We start from the raw sequence: 12,040 nt of genomic DNA on the forward strand, positions 1-12,040 counted from the left end.
AGACTATAGACCCCTATTATTCAAATCGCAGTCCTCAAGGTCCGAGCACTACTAATTTTCCAGCCTTCCTTTACCTGTCAGTCAGGTGTGAAGCCTCTGGCCAATCAGAATCAGTAATTATTAAATTAACTACCTGGGAGAACTGAAAACAAGGCCTGGATTTGGATTGGAGGTCCAGATTTGAAGAGCCCTGCTATAGACTATCAGTGTTATGGTACTTGAATCGCAGTTGTTTGGTTTAGTTAAGGTAGCATTGACGTTGTCGATGAGCTTTGTAGTACATGCCCCTGGTTTACCTGCCTGTACCCAGTTTTGTATCTATGTCCTGTGTCTCTAGTGTTTACCTCATTAGTGCTTGGCTGATTGTTAATGATGCACAATTGTTCCTTGTTTAAACCTCGTTACTTGCATATACTGTATAAACCCCTGCCTGTTGGTCCAAATCCATGCACTTCTAGTATAGTTCTACTATTATGTACCTGCCTGTGAATTTGGTTTGTAATATAGGCTCCCTGTGTCTTAATACCTGCATTATGGACTGTCGATCATGCCAATATGTAACAAAATTGACATGTAAGTAGAATGTGTAATAAATGGTTCAGAGTTATGCATCACGGCAAGCATTTGTGTAAAAATATATTTATTGGCTATCATATTTCCAATTGTTCCCTGTGGTAAATCTAGAAATTGTTGAGGTTAAAGGGTGTGGGTGGAATATGGATTAGATGGCCAGAGCAGGTGTTGGGGCTATCTCAGGGATTCTGACAGCCTTCCTTTCTGGTTTGCCTAGACAGCTACACGCACTTTAATTTGTGGACACGTAACAACCCAGATAGCACCCATATGTTGAAATGACATTGATTCTGTATCAGACAGGTTGAAACAATGTTGATCTTCAATGCTTCACTTTATATCAACATAGAAACAAGGTTTTGCCACCATCAATTTTTTCAATATTGAAAATCTGACCAAAATTCAATTCAGTTTCAACACTGATAATTTAACACTGACCGTAATTCAACTCATTTAACTAATTCAACGTTGAGACAATAACATGGTGCTATCTGGGAAGTTACATACCTGAAATGCTGATCTGCTTTCATATATTTTGCATTCTTAAACAATTTAGGAATATAAAGCATATGACGTTACTCATTTTACTTTACAGACTTTTCTTGGGCAGGTGCTCTAACAGGGGCTTGGCTGACCAGTACTTTTTGCGGGGGCGGGGCAGGGGGGTCCCCATCTAGGATTGCAAGCAGTTTTTGACAGGGTGTGGCTTTAGTACAGTTGATGAATTATGGTTTGAGTTGAATGCTTCTGAACTGCAGTTAAGCTTGAAGGTGAAGATGTCATGGTGTGAGGAGCCTTTTCACCTGCTGATACCCAGAAGCTGCTTCACTGTGAACAGTCAATTAATGCTGCAGAGTACAGGAGAATATTGCAGAAAAGGCTCATTCCCAATTGTGATCAGAGGAAGAACAATCAGAATTTTCTTTTTAACAAGACAATGCTCCTGTCCACACTACAAAGACCACCGAAAAGTGGCTTGTGAGCAAGTCCTCATGTTTTGCCTTATAGAGAAATATAGATGGGAAAAAAAACCTATAAAGAATATTTGGTCTCACATTAAATACAAACCACTATGGAATCATTCTTCCACTACTGATCATCTGTTTGGAGTCATCAAAACTGAGAGAAACAACATTAATTCCTGTAACAATAAGTTTCCCTGCAAGACTTCTATGTTTGAGGAAATCCAAGGGTAAAGCTTACGAATACAAAGTAATCTATCTGATCAATTGCCTGATCATTGATATGTTGTGAAAAACCATGATAAAATAAATTAATTTTTGGCTTGACCTGTTTTTTTTTGTCCCAGACTGTATATTTATATTAAATTTAGCCATGTTTGGCGAAAAAGAACTAAATGCTGCAACTAATGTGAGGACATATAAAGAGTTAAAATCCAAGTGTCTTCTAATATTAGCTCTTGGCTTTCTTAACTCCTCTCAAGTAACAGGCAGGTTGAGCAGGCAGATTCAGGGCAGCGGGCGCATTCGGGCTTGCAGACCAGGGAGCGAGTCCTGCTTGATTGCAGTAGCCCACAGGGATGGGAAGATGGCTGAGAATGCAGCTGAACTCACAGGCACTGCACTGCCAGGCCCCACAAGGCAGACAGACTTCCTCAGAGATGTGGTATTCCATGGCAAGTTCAAAGTAAGTGCTACAGGTGAATGAGTTAGCAGATGATAGAAAGCCTCACACTGACACGCGCCCACAGAAACTTCTTAATACTTTTCTGTCTGTCTGTGTTTTCTGGGTTTAATCTTTAAAATCATAGAAGTGCTTGAAGTTTGACAATAAGAAATATTAATTTGAATCAATTTATATGCCTGCCAGATTTCAAACTATCAAATCCAGAGTTTGTCCTGGAGTGTTGGTTAAGAAATTCCATGTTTTATTAGTATTTGTTGGCACACCTTTTGCACCTTCCAGTCAAACATCCTTAACCTGCTTTGTGCCAGCTCCTGCATTAGCTAACCACCAAAGGCTACTCAATTACTTTGGCTTGGATGAGTTGTTGTTCGTCTCTTCATTGTTGAATAGTAGCCATAATTTGGAAATTAAGTTTCTTCCCTTGGTCTTTCTTAATTAATAACACTAAACCCTATATCACTGGAGGACTCCTAGTAGATTGTGTCCAATTTCGTCTTTGTGCTGTCTTGTCTTGAAACTCTGGTTCCATGAATAACTGGGACAAGTTACTTCATGGATTCCATATAATCCTCTGATAAATGTGTGATGTTCAGGACCAGAAAAATCGGTGCTGGTGAGGACTTTCAAGGATGCCATGGACCGTAAAGAAAACGAACAAGTGGATTCTAGACTAAATAAAGACTAACCTTTGATTTGAAGCACGGATGACAAAACTAAAGCTATTTATTGTGGGTTTTTTAAGAGAAGACCCACTACATTGGAGAAGGCCATAATACTTGGAGGAGTTAAAGGTAAAAGAGGAAGATGATGACCATAATGGATGGGCTGAATCATCACACCAATGAACATGCCATTGGAAAGGCCGAAAAACCAGACAGAAGATAGATGGGAATCCTTCAGAATGCCTAATGATCTTACCACGAGTCAACATCAACTCCATAGCACCTGATAAAAACACAGAAGCAATTTCCATAGAATGGTCTTCCTTATTTATTATTTACTATTAGAAATTTTAAACGATATAAGTATGAAAGTCCTCAATCCTCCTCTAAATATTACACATCAATCTCGATAATGATTAAAATAATTCAAAAAACATAGTAATAAATCATCTCTGCATTCTTGGGTGACCAGCTGTATATTACGTACTACACCAGTGGAAGTCTTGAAGGGCAGTAATATGTAATATGAGCTCCAGCACAACCAAGCCACATCTCAGGTTTCTTCCGGTGGCTTCATGAGGTTCTGGTCATCATTTTACATCAAGCCCCGAGATGAATATAAACCAAGAACCACTACAGAACCTGTGTTTTTGATGTGGACATTTAATATTTGTGCTTAATAATATCCTTTTACATCAGCCTGCTTGTGCAATCATCATGCAAGACCACTGCTGTGAAACTGTGAACATGGATTACTTTGTTGATGAAGCCTTATTACACGCACCCAGAAACGGCACCATCAACAGATACTGTAGGAGAAATTTGGTTAGATTTGGTGGCAAAAGGTTAAGTACTCTAGTGTACATCAGTGCAATTCCCAATCATTTCTTGATACAATTGTGTCCAAATTCATAAATTAAATGCACAGCCCCAGTCTAGATGACGTAGCACCATGTGTTGTCATGCTAAATGTGATTCCGGTGTTTGCAGCCCATGACATGCATGGATGAGGTTTTATTACTGAGATGTTGGATTTGGGTGTAGATACCAAATGACTTTGTAATGGTGGTTGTTTGATCTGTATACCTGACTTCAGCTAGCAAATTCAAAATGTTATGGAAAAGATAAGGAGCCCGTTAAAATGTTTGACTGCGATGTTAAATATTGCAGCTTTGGAATTGTTGATACTAAACTGATTAATATTTTCAGTTCATTTTTTTTGTAGTTACTGTATATCATACCATCTGATTAAATTTAAATGGAGAATTAAATTTACCTTTTTATGCACTGAACTGCTTTTCAGAACTGAAGTGGCTTTGTATCCTGCTGTTGATTTGTTGACAAGCTCATCCATCTTCTCCCCCTTTTCCCAGACTAATTTAATTTCAGCTGAATACCATAAAACAGAACATAAAATCAGAAGCATACTGGTTTATGGTACTTTTCAAATACTCATCTCTGGTATTCAAGATGATAACTAGTTTGATCATCGCCAATATGAGTGCAACATATAGACACAGTTGCTTCTTCCTAGATTCATTTGGAGAGTTTAGAGCATCCTAGGTCACTAGGGGAAAATTAGCTAACCTGTTGCACACATGCCTTTCACAACTGCGTTGATAGTGTCCCCCGCATGTGCGTATGCACAAAGGTGCACGTATGCACTGCTGGCCTCTGCAATGCCTGTATGCCCTCTCTGTCTAGCTGCTGAATGCTCGGATCCCTGAGGAAAACACGCAGTGCCGGCAAGGTCTCTACTTCCAAGATGGTGAGAGGCGGGTGGACTACATCCTCACCTACCAAATCAAGAAACCCGGCAGCTCTCGCCGGCACTCGTCCCGCCTGACAGATAACGCCCTCACCCGCAGTCTGCGGCGCAGCCGGGGCCCGCCACCGCAGCAGGACCCCGAGGGGGCCACGCAGGAGCACAACCTGCAGTACCATGAGGACGACAAGCGCGTCTGCCGGGAGGAGTTTGAGGGCAATCTCATGGAGATGGGCCTGGACCTCGAGAAAGACGAAAATGTGAGTAACACTCTGTGCCTAGAAGCAGCCACTAAGTGGGAAGGAATACCAGTGAACAGCGGCTTTTGTTCGACACAAGCTACTAGATGAAAGGTTTGCTTTCTTCCTTTGAGCTGAGCTCAAGCAGTTTGGTTAAAACAACCACAGTGAAGGTGGTTAAGGTGCACAAAAGCAATGTGAGAAATGAAACGAGGTCCTATCGTCAGCCCGTCAGCTTCACTGAGCTGTAGACAGGGCCGCAAATGAAGCTCTGTGCTGGTAGGTTTGTTATGGTCCACTTCACTTGAAAGGACACCATAATTTTTATAAGATTTAACCCTTGTTACCTCTGTGTGTGTGTCTATGTGTGTGTATATGTGTGTGTATGCACACACACAGACATACATACATACATATATACATATACCGCCGCAGAAAAAAATTAAGAAACCACAGGACAATTTTTGTTGCACTCATTTCTCAATTTCTGGGTGTGTGTCTGTGAATATTAATTTTTTTTTTGTTTTTGCAAACTGCAGCCTGGTTCTTTACTGTTTCTCATTGATGAAGGGCTTCTTCCTTATTTTATGGGACTTCAGTCCTGCTTCTAGGAGCCTGAAACATTTCCCATTCCTTTTGAAGGTCACTTGATATCATCCTACAATTCATGAGAGACTGTCGGATAAGTTAACAGTCATCTCTGATGTCATCTCTGGTGTGTCACTTCTGTCCTACATCTGGCTGGTTTCTGGTCGTTCCCAGTGTTTCCTGCTGTTTTGTTCTTGTGTGCTGCTGTCTTAGAAACCTGGAAGCAACCTGCTGCTCAGCGTAGCATTCTGCTAGCAGACCCACAATTAAACCAGGATTTAAAAATGCAGGTTTGTTTAAAAAAAGAGTGGTCTCTTAATTTTTTCTGCGGCTGTGTGTGTATGTATTTATATATATATATATATATATATTTAAAAAAAAATGGAATTTGTTGTCTTCCTAAAGTGCATTTTCATATACTTGCATGGTTTGGGGATATTTACCTTAATGCGCACTGGGCACTTTAGCAGAATGACATGGTATTTTGAGTTTACTAAGTACTAAGATAACATTCTTCATATATATGTGTCATATCCAAATCCTTGCAGTCATGTGTGCCTGAGATGCTGTGCAAAATGTGCTTGAGCTGCAGGCGGCAGCAGTATGAAATCAGAGCCCGTCGATTGCTCCAAATGCCGACTGCAGTAAGAGTACACCTACCAGGAGGGGTCTTTCCCACACATGGTTCTGCAGTTGTGGCGGGTGTACATGCAGACAAAATTGGCAGTCCGCTCCTCTCTGGAGGCGTGGGGGAGGTTTTGGAATTCTGTCCCAGATCTGGAACATGTGGCCTGGGAGTTACTGGGTGGTGGAGGAGCTGGAAGGAGGGGTTGTTGGGGACGGCAGAATAAATAGAAGGCACGACGGTCACTCACCAGCCCTGAACACACTCCCGAAAACTGATTCACAGGCAGCCGTTGGCCTTTTCGGCTGCGTCTTTGAGCTGAATGTTGATTGCACTATTATGCTAATTGGAGGTTGTAAATGGTGAAGTGATACAGAAGGAATCCCACCAAAAAATGATTTGTTTGTTCGGACAGTATGAATTTCTTTAGTAAATATGCAGCTGTTTGAACACAATTTTGTAAACGCTGTAAACTGTTCTGATCTTTAGGCTTTGACTGTGCTAATGTGTTTGCTGCATCAAAAATTGTTGTGTACATTTGTGTTGGATTATATTATATTTCAGCAAATGATCTTATTTTATATGATTAATGAAAATCTCTGCCAGTAAATATGATTTTATTACGGATATGAGTAAGAGACATGCTTGATTTTGTCTCACTCAAGACTGTCATAAAAGACCACTAATCTTTTCGATTATCTTGGGGAGGTTCATCATTTGGGTCCATTTGCTTGCTTTTTTGTTTTGACAATTTTAGGATAACTGCAGTGACGTCATTATTACAATATCAGAATAAAATCTGATTTTTTTAAATTCCCCAGCAAGACGGGTAATAGCATGACTGAGCAAAAGTTGGGTGATTCTGTGATTTTGATTATAGCAATAGCTGAATATGAATCCTGTTTGCCTCACTTTAAAATGAGCCAGCATTTTATCTGTAGCTTAACTAATGACAGATGGCAGTCTCTCTGACCACCATATCTTATGCCAGCAGTATCAGTACTTGTCCTAGCATTGAGACTGTCACGTTTGCTTTTGGATATGTTTGTGTGAACAGCTAGAATATCGTGATTGCTCATTTTTGCGAAAGACACCCTATCAGTGTTTCAGCGTCATTCTTCTTGGATGCTTTAACTGTGCGCTAAACCTTGTTTGTTTGAAGAGCCCGTTTCTGTGAACATATGGAGTATGGAGGAAATTTGGCTCTTGCCTCTTAGTTTATGCGTGTATCAAACTGAGTCACGCACCGATGCGGACATAATTTTTGTTACTCCATACTACGCAGCTCAGGGCTTCAGCCTCGTTGTCATGAATCCATACTACGGTGTATCGTCATGCTTTTACCGTTCCCTGTTTTTCATGGTTCTTTTTTGCACAGCAGTGAGCCCGTGTGCCATCTGTGTGAGGAAGCTCTGGACCGCGATGAGAAAATCTCATGCCCACAGAGCGGCAGTAATTTCAGGGAGCTGTCAGTCATAACACCTCACCATGATCCTCATGCCCTGTTTCACCTTCGGATTGTTGTTGGTCTGCATTGCCTCTTCTGACTTGCCAAATGTACCGAGGGGGACCTGCAATGTATACTTATTTGTTAAAGTAGCTCTCACTGTAAAAAAAAAATAAAAAAAAAATAAAAAATAACACTGAGGACCATTGCACTAGAGTTATTAGACACTTCCTGTTGACAATTTTGTGTATTTTGTTAGTTATCACAAGGCTTATTTCTAACACTGATCAGCATATTTAAATGATTAGGGATCACTATCCTTCGATGCACCTCTGACTGCAGTGGCTCGTTCTTCCGGCAGTTTTGCAAATTGTGGTGATAAAATTAACATTAAACTGATAGAGATGGAGTAAGTCTGGCAACAGGTGTAAACTGAAGCATTGCTAAGAACTCTAAATATGTGCAGTGAATGTTTTGTTCCTACTCTTGTTCCTATGTTTGAGAATTATTGCTATTTTTATCATTTTGGATTTTTCCACTTGTTAATGTCTGGCATAAGCATGATTTGTTATAATTCTCTCTAGAAACAAACTCTGTCATGCATTCCTTAATTTTTCTCGGACACGATTTCTCATGTCCCTTTTAGTCACCAGCAAGTAGTCTGTATAGACTGCTTTGTTTTGGTTGTGACGGGAGCAAAATGGATTGTTTTGCACAGTGATGCTTGTTTACATTCGGTTGTCAGTTGATTGATTGCAGTTGCTTGTATTAATCATTTTTTTTCTTTCCCAAAATAACGCTTATAAATTTGTTTTTTCTGGCTAACAAAACTTGTTTATCCTTGTGGGGTTTCTGATGTGGATCTAAGATGTAATTGAAGTACCAAGATAAGGAAGTGGCCAGGTTTACATTAGGTGACCTTATGGCATGTTTGATGGCATGTTTGCAAAGAAAGGCCATTAATTCATGTTTTATAAGCTCAGGCACATTCAGCAGGATATTTCCCTTGAACCAAAACATCCCATAATCAGCTTGACTTTCGTAGGGTATATGCAGAGATGTTTACATTGTAAGTGCTGGCTATTTCTGAGTTTAACCCTTTCACTTCCTGTAACCTTCTTGGCAGTGGATCCATGGTGCCATGAATAAGTTCTACAATAATTACAAAGCAGAATGCAAGGCATCGCCTGCCAGAATACCAGCCATTATGGGTTATGTGCAGAAATTTAAATTCTAGGTTATTCAAAGATAATGCTGAGATGCAGAAATCAGACCAACATGGAGATTACAATATAAGCAGATGTAGAAGACACTTGGCTTTGTGAACGCAGTAACTGTAAAGTATTTTACAGATCTTTTTCAAACTGTGCAGGTACATTGTAGAGTTTATAAACTGGAAAAGATCAAATTTTGAGACAGATTGCTCCAAAATTGAAGTAGTGCCGCATAGTGATTTAGAAAAAAGGCAGTTTTACTCCTGACCGTGAACTCAAAGTATTTGACAGATCTTTTTCGACCTTCGCAGGCATGTTGTGAGGGGTGACGATCAGGAATCATCAAACTCTGAGACATATTGCACCAAAACTGAAACGGCGCCACACAGTGGTCGCGAAGAGAAGGCCAGCTCAGACACTTGATTTTAGCAGCATGTGAATTATTCGTCTGATCTTTTCCAAACATTGCAGGTCCATCGTACAGGTACAGATCTGCACATATTCAAAATTTGAGACATATTGCCCCAAAACTGAAGCAACAGCACTTAGTGACTACAAATACACGGATGAGGCCTAACCTTGTGAACAGGATAACTCTATTTGTTATACTTGTTATACTTTGTTGTACTCTACTTACTTCATTGGAACTTCGATGGATCTTACTCCCACTAAACATTATTGGTGGCAGTACAGTAGCCAGTGGGCGAAATGTATTGTGGGGGACTAGGAGAAATTTTTTCTGGGGAAATTTGACTTGTCAAATCCTGTTCTTAAATAATGCTCCCAGTACAAACTGACTCTAAATTACACTACTTCTGAATCAATTTGCCCTTTAAGAGTATGGGAAACATATTTTAATAGCGTATTATGACATTGCACTGTGTTGTTAATTATCTTTAGACTGTGAAGAAGACATTCAAGTAAGAATTTCATTGTACTTTGTATATATTACATTGCTTTCTTAGCTCAGATTCAATTGAATGCAGAAGAAACTTAAACTGGCATTAAAATTTGAAGTTGCTGTGCACAGAGCACACAATAGTGTTTGGAATATTTTTTCTCTTGTCTCTGAAAATATTCAGTTTCAAATATCTCCTAGCCACTCGCATGCGTGTAGCGTTAATTCCTCATGCAGGTGCATAGATGATGCGTAAAATCAACGCAGAAACTGGGTTGTGGCCGTGATGCAGGTGAACGTTGAATACAAACCAGCCCTAACACTACGCAAGATGCAGCATCACCAAAAAAGGCTGAATAATTACTAATCAATTCATTAGTTTTATTTTTTAAATTATGTGATATTATTACAAATATTTGAGCGGATACATTTACCCCTGCACCCAAAAGTGGAAGAGAACAGAATACATGACGTCAAGTAACAAACAGATTGTCCATAGTATTCACTCAGTTCACCCTAGGTTCTTTGTGGTCACGTTTTCTTTATGCAAGAAGACAAATAAACAAAACAATGAATTTAACTAAACTGAAAATTAATTCAAGGGGTAGAAATAGCAAATTGAGAGCACAAAAAAGTTAATTTATTAGATTTGCATTTAGCATCCCATGGGAAGGTTAAAATGTATTATGCACATGATTTAATACATCATGCTTCCCACAAACAAACAAAAAAACACAGTTAATGTATCTGTCACGCTTCTTATGTCATGTTATGGAATACTTACTCCTCATAGTGCCCAAAGGAAATAAATATAAATATTTAAACATATAAAAAGTATGAACAATATAAATTTCATTTTTAGACATGAACATATCCAAAGAAATACCTTTAATCACCTCATTTTTGGTGAAGGATTCTGCAAATTGGCATGTAAGTAGAATGTGCAATAAATAAATAGGACTCAAAAGCATTCAGGTAAGAACATTTATTGCCGGTCTCATTTCCAGTTAATCCATCCAGTACTTCTAGAGATTATAAAAGCTGGGGAGTGTGGGAGGTGTATGGATTATAAGTGACAGGACTGCCGGAGAATACAATGCTGTCGTTCTGGCTGCCCCCCTTTCTAGTTTAGCTTACTATTATTGCAAGATGAAACCTTCCCCTTATACGAGAACTAAAGCCATTCATCTCCTTACTCTGATTTCACAATATTAGCTTATTAATGGTGGTTGGAAAAACATGAAAGGAGAGCGTGGGGAAATGGCCACCATAGTAGGGTAGCAGGTTGTTTGCTGGGAGGAGATAAGTAACAAATGGATCATCATGAGCTGATGTGTTTCAGATCAGGACTATACATGACAAGTAAAAGTTGATTTTAAGAAGTCTCTTTCTGGATGATGTTTTCTCATTCTTGTTCTGGCTTTAGCCAAGATCATTGTAGTTATTGTATTGGTCATTCAATAGCTTGCAAATAGGTTGGAATATTTAACACTGGGTCCAGAAGAAGTGTAGGTTTATCTCACTGACTCCTTTATATATGACATTCTGTGTGTAAAGTTTGTGTTCCCCTATTTGTGGATAAAAGCTTGTGATGGCTTTTTAAAGAGCTATGAGAATTATTCTCCTTAGAACTACTGTAGTTAACACCAGCACTGCTGGTTCCCACTCCTGCAGATCTAGCACCCTGCAGAGTGTTAAATTAGGGCTGCACCCTAAGCTCTGCAGGGTTATAGATCTGCAGGAGCAAGAATCAGCAGCCCTAGTGTGTATATGCCACGTAAGCCTATTATTTTGAAACACCAAGATCATTCTATCATAATGTTTGGCAAAGAATTAAAAATAGTCTCTTGAGTAATGCATGGGGTTTCTGTTAGAGTTTTCATTAATGCTCTTTTAACTTCAGAATCTACAAATTCATTTGTAATGTACAAGCATGCACGGATTCCATTCAACTACAGTCTAGGTCAGGGATGGGCAATCTTATCCGCAAAGGGCCGGTGTGTATGCAGGTTTTTTCTGCAACTCCCTAATTAGGTCATTAATTAGAGGACCGATTGGCTGAAGAGTCCTCACACCTGGGTTTGAACAGCTGACCTACAGGTTATCCCAAAAACCAGTATACACACCGGCCCTTTGCGGATAAGATTGGCCACCGCTGGTCTAGGTGATACTTGCTTTGTATTCTAAGGCAGGTTGTTTTGTTTGTGTGTGTTTCAGTCAAAAACTCCTGGGATGGGCTTTGTGAAGATACATGCTCCCTGGCATGTCCTCTGCCGAGAAGCAGAGTTCATGAAACTCAAGATGCCCACCAAAAAAGTTGGTTTGGAAAGATGATTTTTTCCCCCCCCTAGTCGTTGGTAATGCTGCGTTCCACTGTGTTAA

At 39.7% G+C, this 12,040-nt stretch overlaps 1 protein-coding gene across 7 annotated transcripts in view; it reads left to right on the forward strand.

Annotated features, from left to right (window-relative positions):
- The window catches only part of LOC111840721 (anoctamin-1), a 46,535-nt gene that overhangs the window by 5,809 nt on the left and 28,686 nt on the right, over positions 1–12,040 (forward strand). For 3 of the 7 annotated variants that reach the window (XM_023805857.2, XM_023805869.2, XM_023805894.1), the window contains 3 exons: positions 2,018–2,220; positions 4,587–4,907; positions 11,876–11,974. In XM_023805857.2, the coding sequence (XP_023661625.1) occupies positions 2,018–2,220; positions 4,587–4,907; positions 11,876–11,974 (623 nt within the window). The remainder of the gene's footprint in view (positions 1–2,017; positions 2,221–4,586; positions 4,908–11,875; positions 11,975–12,040) is intronic. The other 4 variants (XM_023805878.2, XM_023805887.2, XM_072718088.1 and 1 more) reach the window with 3 other exon arrangements.

The sequence above is a fragment of the Paramormyrops kingsleyae genome, chromosome 11 (genome assembly GCF_048594095.1).
Source record: "Paramormyrops kingsleyae isolate MSU_618 chromosome 11, PKINGS_0.4, whole genome shotgun sequence".
Taxonomy (NCBI): domain Eukaryota; kingdom Metazoa; phylum Chordata; class Actinopteri; order Osteoglossiformes; family Mormyridae; genus Paramormyrops; species Paramormyrops kingsleyae.